Source organism: Diceros bicornis, chromosome 40 (genome assembly GCF_020826845.1).
Source record: "Diceros bicornis minor isolate mBicDic1 chromosome 40, mDicBic1.mat.cur, whole genome shotgun sequence".
Lineage (NCBI taxonomy): Eukaryota > Metazoa > Chordata > Mammalia > Perissodactyla > Rhinocerotidae > Diceros > Diceros bicornis.
In genome coordinates, this window is record NC_080779.1 from 12,078,195 (window position 1) to 12,099,848 (window position 21,654).

At 46.6% G+C, this 21,654-nt stretch overlaps 1 protein-coding gene across 1 annotated transcript in view; it reads left to right on the forward strand.

The window, feature by feature from the left end:
- The window catches only part of RFX8 (regulatory factor X8), a 56,352-nt gene extending 40,100 nt beyond the window's left edge, over positions 1–16,252 (forward strand). Inside the window, exons 8-15 of the mRNA XM_058534660.1 lie at positions 239–352; positions 1,167–1,317; positions 3,057–3,115; positions 4,616–4,772; positions 6,106–6,200; positions 9,089–9,203; positions 11,721–12,028; positions 16,076–16,252. Of these exons, the coding sequence (XP_058390643.1) occupies positions 239–352; positions 1,167–1,317; positions 3,057–3,115; positions 4,616–4,772; positions 6,106–6,200; positions 9,089–9,203; positions 11,721–12,028; positions 16,076–16,252 (1,176 nt within the window). The remainder of the gene's footprint in view (positions 1–238; positions 353–1,166; positions 1,318–3,056; positions 3,116–4,615; positions 4,773–6,105; positions 6,201–9,088; positions 9,204–11,720; positions 12,029–16,075) is intronic.
- The last annotated feature ends 5,402 nt before the right edge of the window (positions 16,253–21,654 follow it).

Here is a 21,654-nt window from a genome sequence, read left to right on the forward strand (position 1 = left end):
TCCAGAAAACTTCCTCATGAAAATTACGTTCCATGTTTATCCCATCCGACGCTCTCTGATGCGTTGCTGGAAAGAATACTTCTAAAATACAGCTTGGAAAAGCTGACAGGCAAAGCTTTACATTAATTGGAATGACATTCACCCCGTTATCATTTGGGGCTGATTAAGTCTGTATGGGGGCCTAGTCTCACCAGGCACAAAATGAGTTTTCAGAGATACGTTCTATCCCTTACATCAGGTGGAGGATTTGCTTACCTCCTTCTGGAAATCTCTGCAGCAAGACACGGTCACGCTGATGTCATTGCCTGACATGTGCCAGCTCTTTAAATGCTATGACCTACAGCTGTACAAGGTAGGAAGACATTCGTTTGAGTTGCTGGTTTGCATCCTTTCCAGAAATTGATACCGAATGCTGGGGTTTGAGCCACAGCATTCGAGCCTCTCTGCAGTCCCCTCTGGACCACAAGCCTTTTGATCTTTCCCTAAAACTCAGCTTTTCTTTTTGCATTCAGTGAGAGTCTGAGTTTCCTCAAGTAAAGAAAAAGCCAACACACGTGGTGACCTGTGGGTCTAGTGGCCAGTGAACCCTGAACTGAGTAAAGTTCTTTCTCTGGTAATTTCAACAAAAGAAGGCTCTTTTAAATGAGCAATTGGGATAATTGCTTTGGAATATACAAAACTGCCAGAGTTTTTTTGTTTTGGGGTTTTTTTTAAGCTCTATCTCTAGAGTGATTATTGTAGTTTGGGGGTCAGTTATATTTTCACTACAGTTTCTGTGGTGAAAATGTGTTCTCTTTAAGTTAGTCATGACCTTTTACCTTTTATTTTATTATTTTTAGGAAACGATGTAGTGCTTCTAAGTTTTTAATACAAAGGTTGAAAACTGGAGGCTGGGTTCAGCCCTTAAATTTTTTTTGGCCAGAAAACACAGTATAGTGTTTTTGCAAATTTTGAATCAGTTATCGATATTTTTAAATCTGAAAAAATTCAAATACGGGCCGCACCAGCCTGATGTCCTGCACAGGGAGCAGTGGCGAGGGCTGCGTGGTGGCTGCCCCTCGGACTCCCTCTCTCTGAGTTTGTGGCACCTGTGACCTTTGGCCATTGGTAACTAGAGGACGCCTGCACTGGCCAGCGGTCACAGTGTCTTGACACTTTTGTTGTAGGGAATTGAAGACCTTCTCCTTCATGACTTTTTGGAAGATGTTTCTATTCAGTACCTGAAATCTGTCCGGTTATTTAGTAAGAAATTTAGGCTGTGGATCCTCAGTGCTCTGGAAGGTTTTCCAGCCCTCTTACAGATCTCCAAACTCAAAGGTAGGTTTCAGTGAAAGAAAGAAAGAAATTCTGGGAGAGTAGACGAAGTCTCTAACTTACAGACTGGGGCAGGGCGTCTCAGCTGGTGTGCACCTCTTTTTCCCCTCACCACTAAACTACAGAGCACAGGCCTGGCCTGTTCAGATCTTCTGGCTTTTTCTTTAGTGGCGATGATGGATTCTTGTGCTGATCCATCCACAGCCTTTTACTGATCCCTCCTTATGAGTAATGACGTGGACTTTGGACAGGTCCAAGGGGTTGGAGATATAGAAAAGGTGCCGCTGACTGTCATAAAGGAAGAGAGCTAGCCCGTGCCTCCAGCCGGTGCCAGTGCACGCCTTCTGAAACCAGCCCCCTGAGGGCAGCCCGCCATCTTGGGCTCCTTGCTCACTCAAGCAGGGCTGCCTAGGGCAACAGCCTTCCGCCCCTTTGTGCCCTCTGTGGCCTCGCGCTGGGAATGTGATCCCAGTTTGACCCTCTTGGAAATTTTCACTTGGCCAGGCTGGGCCCATGTGTGAAAGCCAGCCGAGAAGGCAGCAGGGAGGGGGTGCTGCAGAGAGAAAGCGAGGTCTGGGGCTTGCTGTGAAGGAGGTCCAGGAAAGGGCGGAAGCAGCCCCACTCCAGTTCCTGTGGCCACTTTCACAGCCGCCCTAATTCAAGCCCTCCGTCTCTCTCTGTCTCTCCTCTAGGCCACTTCAGTGGCTTCCTAGTTGATCATCCTGCCTCCAGCCTCACCTCCTCAGTCACACTCCCCTCCACACCCAGTGGTCACTCTAAAACAGTGATTGGATCAGTTAACAATCTTCCACTACCTCGATGCCCAGGGTTCCTCTCCTTCATTCCCTCCACAAAGTTGTTTACTGCTTGGCCTCTGGCCCCATCCCTGGCTCCATCCCCCGAGGGACCCCCACTGGCCTCCCCAGCAACACAAGACTGGTGGTCCCCCCAAAAGGCCCTTATTCCTGCTGCTTTCCGTGCCTAGACTGCCTCCCCCATCCCCCATTCCCCGGGCTAACTCCTACTTATGCGTTAAAGCCCAGATTGAATGTCACCTTCTAAGGGAAGCCGTCACCTTCTTCCAGGCAGCCCTCTCCCTACGCTGAATCCCTCACTTTCTTCTTTCCTGTGCTCTCACATTGCCAGGGAGCACTTACCTGTTGTTGAAAAGTCGTTTGCATATCGGTGACCCATCCTGCGAGGGTGAGTCCCTCAGGGGTAGAGGTTGACCTCCTCTATCCACAACTCAGCAAACACCCAGCCTACACTGATGGAGTAAATGCTGCACGAGTGTGTCCTGTGAATATTTGTCAAATGCACCAATGAATACACACGAGAGGAGAGCACCTCCCCCTTCAGGCTTTCTTTTTTCATCCTTTCTTTTCTTTCGATCGTTTTCCAAGCAGAGCACTGTACAGTTGAGAATGTTGGGGGGACTCAAGGTTCCTGGGCAAAACCCCTAAACTCCTTTGAGCGGGCATGTCAGATGCTGCGATTACGTGATTTTTCTGGCTGTGGGGTATTTAGTCAAGTGGCCCCAGAATCTCCTAGCCACTGGGGAAAGGGCCAGCGGGCAGTGGGAAGACCAGGATGCCTGGAGGCCTCACTGTGGGGCAGGGTTGAAGCTGTGCCTTCCTAGGCAGACATGAGCGCCTCCTGTATGCACCTCCTCCTCCCTGCTGTCGCACATAAGATCTCGAAGTTATAGTACCAATAATGGCCGTGTGTATTGCTCTTAACAGAAGTTACCGTGTTTGTCAAAAGACTAAGAAGAAAGACTTACCTTTCCAACATGGCAAAGGTAGGTTCCAGCCGACCAGAGAGGAGGGAACAAAGCAGTTCCTCAAGTGAAACGTGACGGCTGCAAGCATCCCCAGAGCAGTTGGCGGCTCCCTTCGCAGGGAGGCTGTTTCCATCCCCCTAGAGGGCAGAGGGCAGACAGGCTGACCTTGCTGGCCACTGGCCCGGAAGGCCTGGTGGGCCTGAGGCTCTCAGCTAGAAGCCCACCTCTTCCTTCCTCCTCAGAAAGGCTCCAGTCACCACAGCTCTGCTGGTGCAGAACAGAAGCAGGTCGGCTGCTAAAGTTCCGGAGGGAGGCCCCATGAGTTGCCCACCTGGGCCAGCCAGTCAGAGGTGAAGGGGCATCGTAGCAGAGCCTAGGACAGACAGACAAACCCTTCACCCTGTGCGTGGTCCTGGGGACTCGGTGTGTCGGGGCTGCCAGGTCCTCAGTTCCGACCTTTCACTCCTGGAGTGATTACATAGTTTCAGGCTTAGAGGAAGGTAGAGAAGGGCTGAACAAAAGGTTCTATAATGCTGGCACGTGGGCCACCCAGGAATCTGTTCTGAAATCCTGTGGGCACCAGATCAGGACAGAGCTTGGGACGGCACTCTGCTCCAAGTCAGTCCCAGCTCAGGGGGCGCTCAGCCAGGCTTCCGTTTCACCATCTCCACCCTCCCAGCACAGAGCTCTCCCTAGACTCGGAGCTCCTGAGGTTGTTTCCCACTTATGTGCTCACGGCCCCTCCAGTTCCCCAGCGCTCTCCCATTCCTGGCTGGGTCAGCTGGCAATGGCCCCGCAGCAGGACCTGCATCCCAACCCAGCTCACGTGGCAAGCTCGGGTTCCAGAGCAGCCCCTGCTCCAAACCGTATCTTCACACTTACTATCACTTGGGAAAGTTAACTTACTGCCCAAGTGCCCTCAGGTTCCTCCTCTGGAAAATGGAGGTGGCCACAGTGCCCACTCCTAGGGCTAGTGTGAGGACAACCACTGCTCACCCTACAGACTCCAAAAATGTAAGGGAGTGGATTGTCTCCTGAGGAAATCAGCTTCTGGAGGCTAAATTCATTGCCCAAGGCTCCCAAGAGGAAAGGACAGAGACATCTTCTGAATCCTGCAGCCACCCTCCAGAATTGGCCAACGCTGTTGCTTCTCCAGAGCCACACTTCCTTTGCAGACCCTCCATCACCCACTGTTCTCCTCTCTCAAGTAGCTTAGGCTCGTTGAACGGGGTGCAGAGAGTAAGGAACAGGGAGAGGAAGAGCCGCAGTGCCCTGAGTGCTCATCTGCCTACGAGCAGAAGCACTCTAAATGCTGATTTTCAGAAAGGCAGTTCTAGAATGTGTGAAATTCTAACATTTCAATTGTCACTTAGGATTCAGTTTTAGTGGGTAATACCCAAATCTGCTTTTCCTTCTCTCTGACAACAACAAAAAATCTTGGTAATTTGGTGAAGGGGGATTAGACAAAAGTAAAATGACGAGATTTAATTAAGGATCATGCTTCCGTATTATCTTTAGACTATGAGAATGGTCTTGGAAAATAACCAGAGAGTCAGCATCCTGAAGTCAGATGTACACGCCATCATCAGTCAAGGCGCTCTGGGTATTTCTAAGAAAGCCGTGCCGAGTGACCTGAGTAGCGTGGATGACCTGGAGAGGAACTCGGAGATGAAATGTAATGTTCCTTCTGCCGCTTGCTTTGTCAGAATGCTGGGGATAGATTTGGGGCTGGCATGGCCATCACTAATCTATGAATTTCTTAATAGAGGTAGAACGTAATTTATTCTTTGATATTATAATTTATCTGGTCACACAGCTCTTCCTGCAGGGGGTGAGGAGTGCCTCTGGGAACACTCTTCCAGGGCCTACCCAAGTGTCCGCTGGGCTGTCATGCTAGTACATGTCTGTTGAGTGAATGAATGGACAGATGAATGTGTTTGCTGTTTGACAATACTTCTTTCTGGAGATCAACCTGGCATGTCTCCTTTGGAAAAAAACTTCTGCATCCATCTTGTACACGCACAGATTCAACGGTGTCTCTTCTATCCTGTCTGAATTGGATTAAGTTAGCTCTCCACCTGGCCAGATTCTTGCCTCTCCCAGGCACTAGCTACCCCAGAAATCCCAGATGGTTATCCAAACCCTGCTCTTGCCCCAGCCCCAAGCCCAGGGAGCCCCAGGAGGGCATGAGGCCTCTCCCCAGGTGCCTGCCAGGCTGCCCTCCAGCCTGCCGGGCTCCTGTGCTCCTGTTAGCATCCTTGTGTGTCCTTCCAAGAGCGCACAGAGCCGGCAGGAAGACAGCATGCCGATAGCCACTGCTGACACCTGACAGGCAAGTGCTTGAGCGGTACCTGGAAGATCTTCCAGATGAACCCTGAACAAGCCTCAGTGAGGGCCATGGCAACCTACTTGGTTTCCTACACTCTGCTTGGTACATGGCGGCACTCAAAGAGGGAGGCCAAAGGCTGTTCTTTTCCCCTCAGTGCTGCCTGTGCAGGTGGAGGACCCACATTCCGAAGGCACACATGTGCGGGCTCCACCCTCCAGGTCTGTACTCACTGAGTCTGTAACCTCAGGCAAGGCACTCAACCTCCTTCAGTGGCTTTGATGTCCACCATCAGTTAAAGGACACTAATAAACTACCCCTTTTATGAAAATGGCAAGGATAGGTGAGGTCATGTCTGCAGCGTGTGGTGAGCTCATCTGAAGCCAGGTTCTGTATAATTACAAGGTGTAGTTATTATTTCAAAATATTTCTTTCCATTTCAACAAGTGGCAGAGGTGGTTCTCAAGAGGCCAGACCATATGACTCTGAACTAGATGACCACAATGGTGACAAATCCAGCCTTAGAATGCATCCTTTGTGTGCAAAATGAGTGTGAGGCCCCAGGGAATTCCTTTGAACTACTGTTCAAATGTTGTCCCCTAGGTTACGTGGTATACAGATACCTACAGAAAAATTCTGCTATGTTGCTCCCAATCTTTTTGTTTGCTTTGTCTTTTTATAGGTTTAAGCAGTTTAATTTCTTTACTGGGGACGTCGACAGACCTCAGTGTATTCATGGATTGTCTGTCTTCAAATCTCCAAGCATTTGTCTTCCAGGTACAAAACCGTGATTTTTTTTAAAGGGAAGAAATGGGTGTTGATCATTCTAGCTACATTATAGCACTGAATGCCCATGACCTGGAGGAATGACAGAGAGTTTTTTCTGGCCAGAAATGTGTCAAGGCTGTTGTGGGTGTTAATGACAGGGATGTGGCGTCTCACTCCTGTAGCGAGGCAGAATCAGAGGCTGGCACATCATGCAGGTGTGTGTTTGCAGGTGAGCACATGTCTGCATGGGTGAACATGTGTGTGCTCAGGTGAATGTGAGTGTGCAAGTGAGCATGTATATGCACGTGAGTGTGTGTGAGGGTGGATGAGCATGTGTGTGCAGGTGAGCATGGGTGAGTGTGTGCGTGCACCAAGCGAGAGTGTATAGGAGGAGGGGGAGTTTTGTCTGTTTGGAGGGAACAGTGCTTGTCTGGATATTTTGCAGAAACATCCCAGTAAAGTGTCAGGCTTGATTTCACAAAATCAAAAAATGAATTGGTTTTGGATGTGGGTGGATTTGGCCTTTCTGGTCAATATCACTTGGAAGTTACTGCAGTAGCCTCCTTTAGCTTGATTGTCATCATCTTCTGCATCAGCAGTCATGCTTCAAGATCTGAGAGTGCTGTTAGAGAAAGCCACAGCACCCTTGCCCCAGTGGGTCCGCAGCGGGTGGGTGGGGAGCTGGGGGCTAGGTATTAAAACTTCCACCCAAACAAAGCAGCCGGGGGCCTCCCATCCCTTGAGGCATCATCCTTTGAAGGCTGAGGCAGTTAGGAAAGGCCTTGACAAGGGAAGTGGGATTTAAACTGGGAGGGGAAGGGTGGATAGGATTAAAATAAACTAAGAAAGGGAGACAACATCCAGAGAGAAAACGGCATGAGCAGAGTGAGCATGTAGAAAAATGGAGGACCTATTTAGGGAAGAGAAAAAGATGTCTCTGGAGCAGAGAGCAAAGACTTGGAGGGCCTGGTACCGGAACACAAGTTTGGGCCTTCTCCTTTAAGCCTCCAGTCACATTTCTTTCTCTCCTCCTTCCCACCTCGCCTGACCCTGTCCTTGAAGTCGAGAAAGGGTAGAAATAACAACTGAGCCCACAAAGACCGCGGGGGGCATTGGGGTCGCAAACCTCATAGAGGTGAACCAGAAAACTCCTCAGGAAGGAGCTTGAAAGCTGGTTCCAACCCTTGTAGGTGTCTGTTTCCATTCTTTGCTTCTTGAAAATAATCATTTCAGATTCAGTGTGGTTTTTATTCCTCCTCCTCGATCTTTGGCAAAACTTATTTATAACAGTGGTAACGTGTCTAGAGTTGCATTGCTGTGGCAACATTAATTCATTTGATAGGTCGTCACTGATAGGAGCTTTCAACCTTCCGTTCCTTGTTGTGGATACTCACTCGACCTCTGACTAAGACGAGACTGTTAATACCAGTCCTGCCCCAAAGCAGCCCGACAGGCCTGTCCCACATTTTAGACCATGTTTCCATCATCGTGTCTTCAGCCTTCACAAATGAGGCATGTTAGAAAAGTGATGTTTTTTGTAACTGTATGCCTTTGAAGGGCTTGTTTTTGTAAAACAGCGTGGGTGATTAAAAAACAGACTATTGTCAATAAAATACTCAGACTGTTAAAATGTAAACCCTTGGGCTTGTCCGAGATGACTAATGGCTTCAGTGGCTGGCACCTGGCAGCGTGCTCGCTTACAGAGGGCAGCGTTCATCTGTGTCCTGGGTTTTGTTCTCCCTGTCCTCGTGTGGTTCAGGCCCAGAGTAATTTCTAAATGTAGGAAGCTGAAGTGCCACACTGGTGGCCAGCGGAGGGACGCTCAGTAATGTTTATGGTTCACGTCTAAACGTCTGTGCAGAGAGCACTGATTGCCCAGAGCTGCTTCTCCCGATGCTTTGAGAAAGTGTCCCTGTGATCGGTGGACACCAGGGTTCCTCCCAAGAGCCCCATTTCAGGTGGTCAGAAACACCAGCCCAGGAGGTCACAAGTCGTGGGGGGAGGATGCTGCTACTGAAGGGAGTTCACGTCCACCCAAAGCCCAGGGCAATCCTTTGGTACGTGGGGGGCTTCCGGTGGGGGCAGAAGAGCAGAGAAGCGAAGGCAAGAAAGAGCATTTCCTTGTTTCTAGCCAGTCTCTACATCTCTTCTTCAGAGACTGGCGTTGAGCCAGTGGGTGGTCCACTGGCCTAAGACGAGACTCAGGAGGGGCTTCAGGGCCATTCGTTCCAACACACACATGTGAAATTCATATGGCTCCATTGGTTTGTAATTCCTTTAAAGTGTGGCCCAAGGCTACTTTTGATCTAGATGGATAGTTTCTTAGTCTGCATGTAAAGGTATCTCACTAGTACCCAGTTTAGTGCCACTCAGATGACCTCGGCTCCACTGGACACACAGGTGGGACCTTCCGGTCCTCAGATAATTTACATGGCACAGTGGCCAGCTTTGTGCTTTTCAGAATCAGCGCCAGTTCTTTTCATTATTATGGGATGCTGTGCCACTTTTTCACAATATCAGACTTGGCAAGTGTGAAATAGCCACTGACCCTCTCAATGGTGACTGCCAGGTGGACTTCAGGAAGGCTGCCCCTGCTGTCTTTCTCTGTCACGCTTCACAAGTGACGTCTTTTTTTAAATTGTGTGGGATTAAAAAAAAAACGTAGGCCAATTTCCCACCTCCTTCCTTCTCTCCACCAACTTCAAAGAGTTCTGCCCTGGAATCATCTCCACAGGAGATGGAGCGAGACCAGAAATAGGCTGGGGGGCCACTGCCTCTGTCATTTCTTCTTCCTCTTCTCATGGGCCACTTGAAAATGTCCATGCCTGTGTATTTGAAAACATGTTCTTCTTGATTTTATCATAAACCCAGCATTTTTTCTCACAAAAATGTAATAGCCAAGCAGGAGCAAAGAGGAGTTTATCAAATTGGCCGCCAGCTTCCAGCTAAGATGGAATTTCCTTCTCACCGCCGTGAGCAAAGCCATGACGCTCTGCCACAGAGACAGTTTCGGTGAGTCAGAGAACACAAAACATTTTGTATCCTACCTTTTAAAAATGTTATTATAGCGTAAGTATTTTCCATATTGCCATGTAAGAATCCAGTCATCTTCTTTTAACCTTTTTATGTAAAATACAGCATAGACGCAGGAAACCATACAAAACCATAATCATCTTTTTTTAATGGCAACGTGATAGTTGATTAAACAGATGGACCGTGCTGCGCTTTCCCATTCCGTCACGGTCAGTTGCGTAGGAAGCCCTCCCCTTGTTTTTGAATTGTTTGCTTTGGGACAATTTGAGAAAAGCACTGAGGGAGATAAGTGAGATGGAGAAAAAAGTGGGTTCTTCAGGGCACCCATGTTTAACTTCCAGGAATAACAATTGGTAAAGTCACCATTGTATGCAGATGGTGGAAAGAGTGACCTAGTATCCATTTTGCAAACTTTCTGGTTGGATAGATGGTCTTTCTCTATGAGGAGGGTCCCATCTGTCACACCTGTGGCACAGATGCAGTGTAGAAGAGTGGTAGGAAAGGCAGCTCACCACTGAGCCCTCAGCCCCATGGAAAGGATCATCTCAACAGATACTTACCGTGTGTCCCTACAAAGGCCCGGGCGCCTTCCTGGGCACTGGGCATACAGCAGTGGACAGTGTCTCCACCCCTATGAGCTTACACACTAACGGGTGTGAGGAATCCCTGCTCCAGAGGGCTGCCAGATGCCCTCACAGCAGGGAGGCAGAAGACGGAAGAGAAGACAAGCCCTGTTCTAGATCAGTTTTGCAAACATTCTGGAGCTCTTTTGAGGGTTGCTACTGTAAGCTGCCAGATAGGTGACACCCATTTATAATGAGGCCCTTCCTTTAATGAAGGCCAAAATGGCTCTGCTTTATGCTAATGCTCTTCCAAAGCAAAGTGATAGAGCAGAGTTCATGTGCCATAGGGAAAGAGATCCAGCCATGCAGCTGTTGCTTCCCACCTCCACTCCCCACCCCCTCCGCCTCTGCCTTCTTTGGACCTCCATATGAAGTCAAAATATTAACACCAGTAGTTTTTCCTCTTCACCTGGACTATGGTTTCGCGAGGTTAAATAGGCCAGAAGTTGTTGGTCAGGCTTATTCCAGACCAGGTCATGGCATCCCACGGGGCCAGTGTCTCTCACCGTAGATCCATCAAGCAACAGAGAACATTGTATAAGACTTTGAAATGGACGGAAAGATTACTCAAAATGGACAAAAGGCTTTGAAATAGGCAAAAATGTCTGGCACACCCTTCTGAGTTATCTCCACCTTTCATTGTCTTTGAGTTAATTCAGAACTTGGTAAATTGCATCAAACTGATGACAAAGCAAATGATTCTCCTCCACAGAAATGCAGACTAGTTGTGTCAGATGGATGCAATTGGTTACTGCCCTGAGGACAGATCTTTTTTGCATCTATTTGTAAATTAATGTCAGCATTCTTTACTGTCTATATATGTTTAGTACTTTGAATTCTCCTTTGAACCAGTTGCAACATCTTACTACTTCCCTCATTATTAATGAGTTCATAAAATCTTTGACAGGTGTTCATTTTATATCTGTATAAGAGTCGTGGTTTTATCTTCATTAAAAAACTATCTTTTGGGGCCAGCCCTGGGGCATAGTGGTTAAGTTCGGCACATTCCACTTTGGTGGCCTGGGTTCGTGGGTTCGGAGCCCAGGCGTGAACCTACACCACTCATCAGCCATGCTGTGGCAGCGATCCACGTTCGAAATAGAGGAAGATTGGCACAGATGTTAGCTCAGGGCCAGTCTTCCTCAGCAAAAAAATAAAATTATCTTTTAACAATTGCAATAGGCCAGATCTCCCATCCGCTTCTCAGCTGACATTATTTATCCTTTTCTTTTCTGGGAGACCAAAGGCCTTGGGATTTGGAGTGTTCAGCTGAGTCACATGCCCCCCCCCCGTATCCCCTGCACAGTCTCCCTGATGAAAGCCCTTGCAGGCCCACGTGAGAGAAAGCCTTTGAGTGCTGAGCACCAGCCAGCCTCCTTTACCCACCTCCCTTACCGGAAGATGCAGCCATACAGACTGCGGCAGGGGAAAGGAGCTATTCTGCCGGCATCACCGAAGGGCACCAGGATCCCTTCCACACTCGGCCTCCTCATCTCCTCCACCCTCTCCCTTACTCCCTGCCTGCCAGTGGGAGGCTGGGGGCACCTTTCCGGCCCTGGGAGGCACCCATTTTTCTGTAGGATTTGCTTTCTCCCGTCTCTGGCTAGATGAGCTCCAAGTTCCCTTTCCCAGCTCAGGCTATTTTGCTCTCTGTGCTTTCGGTCCAGAAGCCGCCTTGCTGGGTTCTGTGGGTCTGGAACGCCACACAGTGGTGGGGCCCTGCCCGGGACCCCTCAGGAGCAGCTGTGGGAGTGAGGCTCTCACACGCAGGAGTTAAAAGCCCCAGACAAGTTGTTCGTTTCACAGTGATCTGTTTATTTGTCCATCTGTCTATCTATCTAATTATTCGTGTCTGGTTGTTATTTAAATGTAGGCTCCTGGCATCTGTTTCATTTGCTTCTTTTGGAATATGTGATCCATATTCTTCAGTCATGCATAGAGGAGGAGGACGACGTGGGAAACCTCAAGGAAATGCTCCCAGATGACCAGTCTCTTGTCCAGCCAGACGAGGCACTCGTCCACCCTCCAGATTCTTCACCAGCACAGGACTGTGAAAGTCCGAGTGTGGATCCACACTGGGTGACGCTGAAACGCATGAGCCAGAGCCCGTGTCCCCTGGGTGTGAGCGGTGTGGTTCTCAGGGTCCTGGGCTTCCTGGTGGACACTGCCACAGGCAATAAGGTACAGACGCTGGGGCCCCAACTTCCACACAGCTTTTTAAGGGCAACGAGAACCACCAGATGGTTAGGAAACCCATAAAGGTCACATTGTCCGAACAATGATACAAGATATTAGATACATCTTTGCTTTAGGTGATTTTTCTAGAAGTGATTATAGTAGCTTATCTGTTGATCCCTGGTCAGCTCAGCTTCGTGGTGTGCTGACATGTGCCTGGCACGATTAGAGGTGTGGAATATTTGGGTGGCCTGGGTCTTGCCTCCCCAGAGCTTGCCTGGCACGGTTAGACTCACTGAGCAGTAGACCACCACGAGCTGCTAAACTGAGTGATATGCAAGGAAAATGCCTCTGGCGTCCAAAGAAAGGAAACGTTGAATAGTCTGAACAAAAAGGATTTTTAAAAGGTGGAATCGGGGTACATCTTGAAAGATAAAAATCGGAATTGCTGTTTATGTAACACCTGCTATATACTCTTTATACACATTATCTCGAAGCCATACAACCCTGCAGAGTATCTGTTCTTATCGTTTTCATGCCATGGATGAGGAAACTGAGGCTCAGAGAAGCTACGTGACTTGCACAAAGTCACACAGCAAGTAAACAGTGGGACAGAGAGTGGAGCCCTGGCCTGCTTGATCTCAAGTCCATTCTTCTCCCACAACACTAGATCAGGGGAGGGTGGTCCATGCCCCCCGGAGAAGAGTAGGACACAGGTTGGAGAGGTCAGAGATGGGGCCTTGAATGCCAGGAGGAGGACTCAGACTGATGCAGGAAGCAGCTGAAACTCCTCGGTGATGCAGGAGAGGGAGTGAGCTGGTTTAAAAACAATCTTGAGGGCCGGCCCCGTGGCTTAGTGGTTAAGTGCGCGCGCTCCGCTGCTGGCAGCCCGGGTTCGGATCCCGGGTGCGCACCGACGCACCGCTTCTCCGGCCATGCTGAGGCCGCGTCCCACATACAGCAACTAGAAGATGTGCAACTATGACATACAACTATCTGCTGGGGCTTTAGGGAAAAAAAAGGAGGAGGATTGGCAGTGGATGTTAGCTCAGAGCCGGTCTTCCTCAGCAAAAAGAGGAGGATTGGCATGGATGTTAGCTCAGGGCTGATCTTCCTCACAAAAAAAAAAAAAGAGAGAGAAACTACAAAAAAAAAAAAATCTTGACAACAATCTTCTTAGTACTAATTTCTAAAACTTCTATACACACGTCTGGAAGTTTAGCCACTATGTAAACATAGTATTTCTTTTGCACCCCCGAGTTCCCCTGTTGAGGAGACAAGGAGTTGTGCCCAGCAGGAGACGGTTAAAAGCAGGGGCAGTGCCCTCGCCCTGGGTTCGTAGTGGTGGTGGCCATGGGAATGAGTCACAGCCTGAACTGTTCATGCCCTACAGCCCTCAAAATAACCAGAACCTTCCAGGGACTCTTGCCTTCCTGAACAAACCCTCATTCCAAGTTCTCCAGGGTGCAGAGAACCTGTGCAAACTGTTGTTGAGCGCTGCTTGGACGGGACACTGTGCTAGACAAACAGAATATGAGCAGGAGCAAAGGAAATGCATCTCTCAGGTTTACAAACTCGCTGTCTGGATTTGGTCTTTGTTTTCTTACCCTGCGACAGTAAATGCATATATCCAGCTGCCTTTGATGCTCTTGCTGCAGTAGATTCAGACATGTGTCTGTAAATAAGAAACTCACCTCCTCTGTTGAGTGCGTATGTGAAGCAGACATGACCAATGAGGCACGAAATAGTGAAATACTGGCCCCAAATCAGGGCCCCAGTGGGGCGAGGGAGGGGAGCTGGGCCGCCTTGGAAGAGCAGCAGCTGTGGGCAGTTAAGGCACCGCTCACGAGCTGGTGTTTCAGGACTGATGGCAGAGGGAAGGCCTAGTTGGATCTGAAGAAGGGACAAGTTGGCCGGGCTGTGCCCAGAACAATGTCTGACCCTACTCCCTGACCCTCTGGAGAATATGCCCTGTCGTGGCAACAGGGCCCTGCAAGGGCTGTCCAGTGGGAAGCTCACCTGAGTACACTCTGAAGCCCTCTGTGGAGCCCTAACAGGACAAGCATTTATGCTGGACGTTCAGCTCCAAGTGTGCGGATCTCTCTACTCACTGGCTGGGGCGAGAGCCAGGACTGTGGACAGTTTGATATGCCCCTTGGTCACCAAGGTAACTGGGAGTAAACTTTTATCTCCAGCCACAGTTGGAAGTGGGTGGAGAGCAGACACTGACAGGCTCCCTGTGCTGGGCATTTAAATGCACCATTTCAGCAACCCTACGAGATGGTGGTATCACTGCCCCCATTTCACAGATAGCATAACTGAGGCTCATGAGGGGTTGAGTAATGTTCCCCAGGTCACCTTGCTGATACTTGGCAGAGCAGGGATTCAAACCTCCACGGATCTCCTTCCAAGACTGTCCTCTCCTAGCACCCTCTCTCCCCAGGGGGTACTACCATGTGCTTTAATTCCAAAAGTGGTGAGTTGGGAATAAATTAAAAATATCTTCAAGTCTGATGGTTTGGGGAAATAAATGAGCAGTTCTGGTACATAACTTCCTGGGTTCAAATTCCACACCTTCCACTTATTAGCTGAGAACCTTGGGCAAGTTGCTCAATTTATCTGTTCCTCAGTTTCCTTATCTACAAAATGAGAATAATAACCTCTAATTTCATAGGGCTGTTATGAGGTTTAAATAAGTTAATCATTGTAAAATTCTTACAACATAGTAAGTACCCATAACCACCAGTCAGTGTTATTATTTCTCCAACAAAACCTCCTAATCTGAGCACTTTTCCATAAACTCTACCCAAGCCTCTCGCAACTCTGAAGTTCATAGTAATGGGGCTTGACCTATGTTTAATTGGTGGAAACAATAGAGAAGATATTAAATACTTAATTGAACTACATAATAAAGCAATACAAGCAGATGAATTTCAGATGATCCAAGGTAATATGCATTTGAGATTAGCTAAACCTGCCTCTGTTGGTGCCTGCATGCTGAATTAGCTATAACGGCTTCAACAATCTAACACCGAAAAGTGACGCTCATCTAATTCTCATTGCATTCATTATTCAGCATTTGCACGCATCATCAACAAAACAGCCCCCCTTCTGTGTCCCATCTGCATTCATCTGCTCCGAGTTAACGCCCCATTCAGCTGCACATCTGTGTCAGCCTCCTTCTCCGAACAATTTAGCGCCGCCCAGCACCTACGATAACAACTGAGGTCAGCATTCTGGATTGCCACATCCATCTGTCGCTCTCCTACGTTCCAGCATCTAGTAAGATGCCAAAGCATGTTTAGGAATAAAGTAAAAAATCATACTGATATTAAAGAATATTCTTTTAAAAAATATACTATGCGGTTTTCACTTTAGATCATGTACTCAAGGATTAAAGCATAGCAAAATGACTAAAAAATAAATGACTCCAGCTTTAGGATAAAGGTGAAGACAGTTTTTTTGAGAGAAGAAAAACATTGGGTTTTCATAGGGTGGTGATGGTTATTATCAAAATTGGTGAGAAAGGGTGAGAAATGGGCTTCAGTTAATCTTGCATTCGAGGTTATCTTGTGCACATCTTTGTCAAAATATATTAGCTTTTTGGGCGGCGTTGGGGGGGGGTTGATGAAATCAGACCAAGAAAATATATCTCTATCAGTTTGAAAGTAATCATGTCCAAGGATTTGCCAGTCTCCCAAGTACCCTTGGAGCTAAGGCAAGGATGGCATATTATCCTTGTTTCTCTGATAGGAAGACTTGCTCAGGCAAGTCAGATGACTTACCTGAGAGCTGGCACCGGAGCTAACATCAGAATCTGTGAATCTCTCAAATTTATTACTACTCAATATCAATGACTGTTTTCACAGATTTTCCCTTCTTGTCTACTGGTTTGTTTGATGGATGGTGGAGGGAGGGTCTCGGTGAGAATGTGAGCCAGCGATGTCAGCTCAGAACTGAAGAATGAGAAGAATTCATACGGGGGGCCCCGCAACAGGGAATAGTACAGCTTTCTTTTTTTATCTTTTCCTTTTAAACATTTCTCCCTTGCAGCTCATCCAGGTACTGTTGGAAGACAGGGCCACCGAGAGCACCGTCACACTCAGCCTTCCTGTGGGACAAGAGGCCCTCATTACCCTGAAAGATGGACAAAAATTTGTGATTCACATATCAGATGTACCCCAAAGCTCTGAAAATGTTTATTTCAGGGAGAGCAGTGCTAATATGTAAGATTATTTATTTGAACAGGACATGAGAAAATATAGATTTTCGTTCTTAAAAATATATTAAATGCTAAAGCTTTTATATTGATAAGAAAGATTTTATGTACATAATAGATGTACCCTTGTCTATTTTATGTTTATATGTATTTCAAGGAGTTGGTTTTGATGAAACACATAAACTGATTTGGAGAATAATTTTTGCCTCTGTTGCTTTTCTTTGGGGCTTCAAAAAGTATTTCTCTTTGGGGACTTAAAGAGAAATTTGAGAAATCTTGTTGGGAGTAAAGAAACGGATAAGTCTCCAGAGAAAGATAAAGTTTGAAGAACACAAACTGGTACTAGCAGTAAAAGGCCAATGGTAATATTTTTCTTCCTCTCGGTGGTGCCCCAATCAAAAGAGAATTTGTAGAAAGTTCCCCTCAGGCAGTGAGGAGCAGAAGGAACCTCGATTTGACAGCACTGTTAGACGCACTCACTGATCCATTAAACCATTCCAACTTGCTTTGGTTCACCACCGCAGCTCTCTGAAAGCGAGGTTGAATTTCAAATCCCACAATGTCTGCAACAAATAAGGATATCCTGCTTTGAGTCACTTTTTATTCCTCTCTTTGTAGCAAAATCCTAAAAAATGTTGAAACTAAGAATAGATCATTGTTAAACCAGATCCATTTTAATGTAACTGGTTATAATATTTAAAAGGAATTTAACAATTCATGCTTAGCATGATTTCTGGTCTAAGTAGAAATGTTAGAGAATATTTTATTGATCTCCTATTATATAAGAAATGAATTTAAATTTCCCTAAATGCTTGGGAATTTTAAAGAAACATAAGAACTATATGTCACTGGATTCACAAAGAATTATTCATCTTTATGGTTAAAAAAGTAGTTATATTTTAGAGCCCTTTACCACTATATTTAGTATGTTATTTCATAAGCTATCCAGGAGTAGTTATTTGTCAAAGACGAACTCAGAGATATTCCTTTGCTCAATGTTAGGTGACTTTGTGTATCATTTGTTGGCTCACATGTGAGTGGGGGGGGACTGAGTCAAGGAAAAAAGGCAACAAGATTCATCAGTCTGGGAACAGTGAATTTTGTTTGCATATTTTGGGGTAAACTGATTATTTGAGAGCTAGCAGACGGCATTCTGTCCTTGAAAAGGCCAACCAGGTTTATCAAAGAAAACAATTTCAATTATTTATCTGTGGGTTAGAAGTTAGGATCTGGGATGAGGGTGGGTAATAACAGAGAGAAGAGGAAGGGGCTTCTGGGACCACCATAGTGTTAAATTCTTGATCTAGGGGGTGACCATACAATGTGTTCACCTTGTGAAAATGTGTCAAAAGCTTATGATATGATTTGATTACTTTTCTGCACATGTTATGTATGAAAAGGTATTTTAAAGAATGGAAGGGGGCCGGCCCCGTGGCTTAGCGGTTAAGTGCACGCACTCCGCTGCTGGCGGCCCGGGTTCGGATCCCGGGCGCGCACCAACGCACCGCTTCTCCAGCCATGCTGAGGCCGCGTCCCACACACAGCAACTAGAAGGATGTACAGCTATGACATACAACTATCTACTGGGGCTTTGGGGGAAAAAATAAATAAAATTTAAAAAAACATTAAAAAAAAAAAAAGAATGGAAGGCATTGCACACATTATGGGGATTGTATTGGAGGTTCCTGGTGGAAGACGGCTAAGAAGCACACAGAAGGATTCCAGAGAGAGTGACCCAGGTTTGAAAAGCCACCAAAGCCACCGAGCGCTGGTGTGGGAATGGATTTGCACCTGCCCGGACATCTTTGTGTTTCCCTCCAGCTCCGCCTCCCTGATGAGCCGGGGCAGGAGGCCAAGCAAGGAGACAGAGACTCTACTCACATCCACCTCCCCACCACTGTTCTCAGCCGGGAGAGGGGAGAAGCTTTTACCTTTGATAAAGTTTGGCGTTTTGATGGTTACACCAGACTGGACATTTTAATTACTGAACAGAGATGGTTCTTATGCTTGAAAGTAACTGGTGGTCTTCTCTTATTTGAAATTGAACCTGAATATGAACAGGAACTCTCTCTAGCCCTCCCCCAAACTTGAGAAATTTACCCAGGAGCCAGAAATAATCCACAGAGCAGGTGGCAAAGATTATTTTCTGCTTACACCATCTATCAATTCACTATTGCAGCATAACAAGCTAATCCTTAACGGCTTAAAACAGCCACAATTCATTTATTATTCCTCACCAGTCCACAGGCTGCTTGGACAGTTCTGCTGATCTGGGCTGGACTTGGCGACCCTCAGCTGGGCTCACTCAGCCACCTGCTGCCCCTGACAAGCTTGTTGGGGGCTGGCTGGTCTAGGACGGCCTCTGCTGGGATGACTCTTCTCTGTGCGGCTCCCACATCCCTCCAGCAGGCTAGCCCGTGCATGTTCCCATGGCAGAGGTGGAGTCCAAGAGAGCGGAAGTGGAAACACACAAGCACATTGTCACACCTCTGCTTGAGTCAGCGTATTCCTGTCCCAGTGCACAAAGCAAAGTAGGGAAGGCACTGGTGAAGGATGTGGACACAGGGAGGCGTCAGACAGCTGGAGTCACTGATTTCAATCTACCGCACCAAGTTCAACTCAATATCATGTCTAAATCATTATCTCCGTTAGGGGACAGTCTTCCGGTGGAAATGACACGCGCAAGGTCATCCAGGCAGCAGTGAGACCCTGATCATCAGCACAGATTCCACAGCCACCCCCATGCCACCACCCATTGTGACATCATTAGACCCCTGCCCGCCATGCAACCTAACCTGACGCAGAACATAAACATTTGATCCTCAGTTATGCACAGAGGCAATAGCATTTTCTGAAACAGTCGTTTGAAACAGGAATAATAATGAGACCCTGTGCAAACAGAAATCTCCCCAGGGCACATCACTGACTGTCAGTGTGGTGCTTACAGAAAGAGAAGCACATGGAATTTTTCTTCACCGTAATAATAGCTACACCCACATAGATCTTGGAACATAAATTTTCACTCGTGATGATGATAAGTGGAAGCCCACTAACATTCTGGCAGCAGACAGATTTTCCAAAGACAGAGATTTGATCTAAAATGTACAGCAACGTGTTCTGAAATTAAGTATTTGTCATGTATTTATTTTTTACCGGGTACTCTTTAAGCACTGGGGATAATCAGCGAACAAAACAGGCAAATCCCTGCTCTTAGGGAGCTTATATTTCTGGTAGAAGACTGACACAACTCATCAACATCTAAGAACCTAATATCTTAGGTGGTGATTACTGTTATGAAGTGTAGTAACACAATTACACAATAAGGGAGCCAGAACGTGATAGGCGGCAGGTGTTACTTCTTACAGGATTTTCCAGCAAGGTCTCTCTCACAAAGTGTAATGTGAAAAGAGATCTGAAGAAAGGAAAAAAGAAAGGTATGAGAATCTTCTAGAAGGGTGGGAGAACGAATCAGAGAAGTGGAGCAGTACTACCAGGCAGCCCTTATGCCCCCTTGAAGTTAATCACCATGAATTTAAAACGATTAAGGGATTTAAACTCATTATTGGTTTCCAGGAATATGACAAGCTGGTTTAGCTGAACCAACTCATCAGGTGAAAAGAACTATACATATTGGAAAAAAATACAAAACGTCTTGAATGCTTCAAAGATCTCATGAGATAGAAAAAAAGTCTCCAGATCAAAATCTAAAAGAAAATGGAATGAGCTAAGTACCACGGCTACTTTTTCCAATCCATACAACTTTGAGCTTCAGGTTTGATGACTTCTTCTGGTGGAGAGGGCAGTAGTGAACTACCAGAACCCACCCGGGTCGGGAGTCAACAGCAGACCTCATGAATTGGAACATCCAAAGGGCTACAGGCTGCAGGGAAGGAGGATTCCGGAGCAAACCTGCACCCGCCCCCCCAACCCCACCCCCAGGAGATGACAACGAAAGTTGCTGAGCATATCATAGCAGGGGAAAAGCTGTCCTGAGAAATTGTAACCAAAAGCTTGCCCCAGAGCAGATTACTTTTTTAAAAAAAAGATTTTTTTAGTATAATAGGTATAATATACATACCATAAAATTCTCTAATTTAAAATGTACAATTCAATGATTTTTAGCATAGTTAGAGAGTTGTACAACCATCACCCTGATCTAATTTTAGAACATTTTCATCACCCCAAAAAGAAGCCCCATATGCATTAGCAGTCATTCACTTCTCCCCTTCTCCCAGCCCCCAGCAACCACTCCTTTCACTGACAAATGATAGTCTATTGTATGGATATACACATTTTATTTATCCATTCATTGTTGATGGACATTTAGGTTGTTTTCACTTAATGGAAAACGTGAATAATGTTTCCACTTGAATAATGCCTCTAATAAACATTTGTGTACAAGTTTTTGTGTGGACATATGTTTTCATTTCTCTTGGGTATATACACCTAGGAATGAAATTGCTGGTTCACATGTAACTCTATGTTTAACCTTTTCAAGAACTGCTAAACTGTTTTCCAAAGATAAAACCATTTTATCTTCCCATCAGAAATGTGTTGTCAACCTGCAAAAACAGAAACCAGTTTAAGAGGCAAAGCGTTTATTTGGGGATCTAAGAATTGCAATTCGGGGAGCACAGATTCAGGTAGAAATCCAAATGGTGTCCCACCAGGGAGTAAAAGGGGCTTTTGAGGCTCGCCTGGTGGCATAGTGGTTAAGTTCATGCACTCTGCTTCAGAGGCCCAGGGTTCGCAGATTCTGTTCCCGGGTGCAGACCTACCCACCACTTATCAAGCCATGCTGTGGCAGGTGTCCCACATATAAAGTAGAGGAAGATGGGCATGGATGTTAGCCCAGGGCCAATCTTCCTCAGCAAAAAGAGGAGGATTGGCATCAGATGTTAGCTCAGGGCTGATCTCCTCACCAAAAAGAAAAAAAAAAAAGTCAGGGGCTTGTAAAGGCAGAGAAGGGAGGTTGTATTAAAAGAATTTTAATTGGAGTTGGAGGCAGAAAGCTAGAGTTGGCTAAACATTGATTGATTATTGATTCTGTCTTCAGAAGATCCACAATCCTCAGTCTTTGTAATCAGGATATCCGTTCTCCTGCTGACTTCTCAAATGAATGCTTATAAAACACTTGTCATTTTGGCCCAGGCCAAGGTTCAAGACAGCAAGTCAGTTTCTCTGCAAAGGCAGCTCCAGCTCCCTTTTAAAATGGCCCCACTAAAGTCAGTTTTGACAGTGTGAAGGTTCCACATTTTCGCCAATATTTATCACCTGCCTTTGCGATTGCAGCCATCCTAGTGGGTGTGAATTGGTATCTCATTGTGGTTCTGATTTACGTTTCCCTAATGACCAATGATGTCAAGCATCTTTTCATGGCTTATTGGCCATTTGCATATCTTCTCTGGAGAAA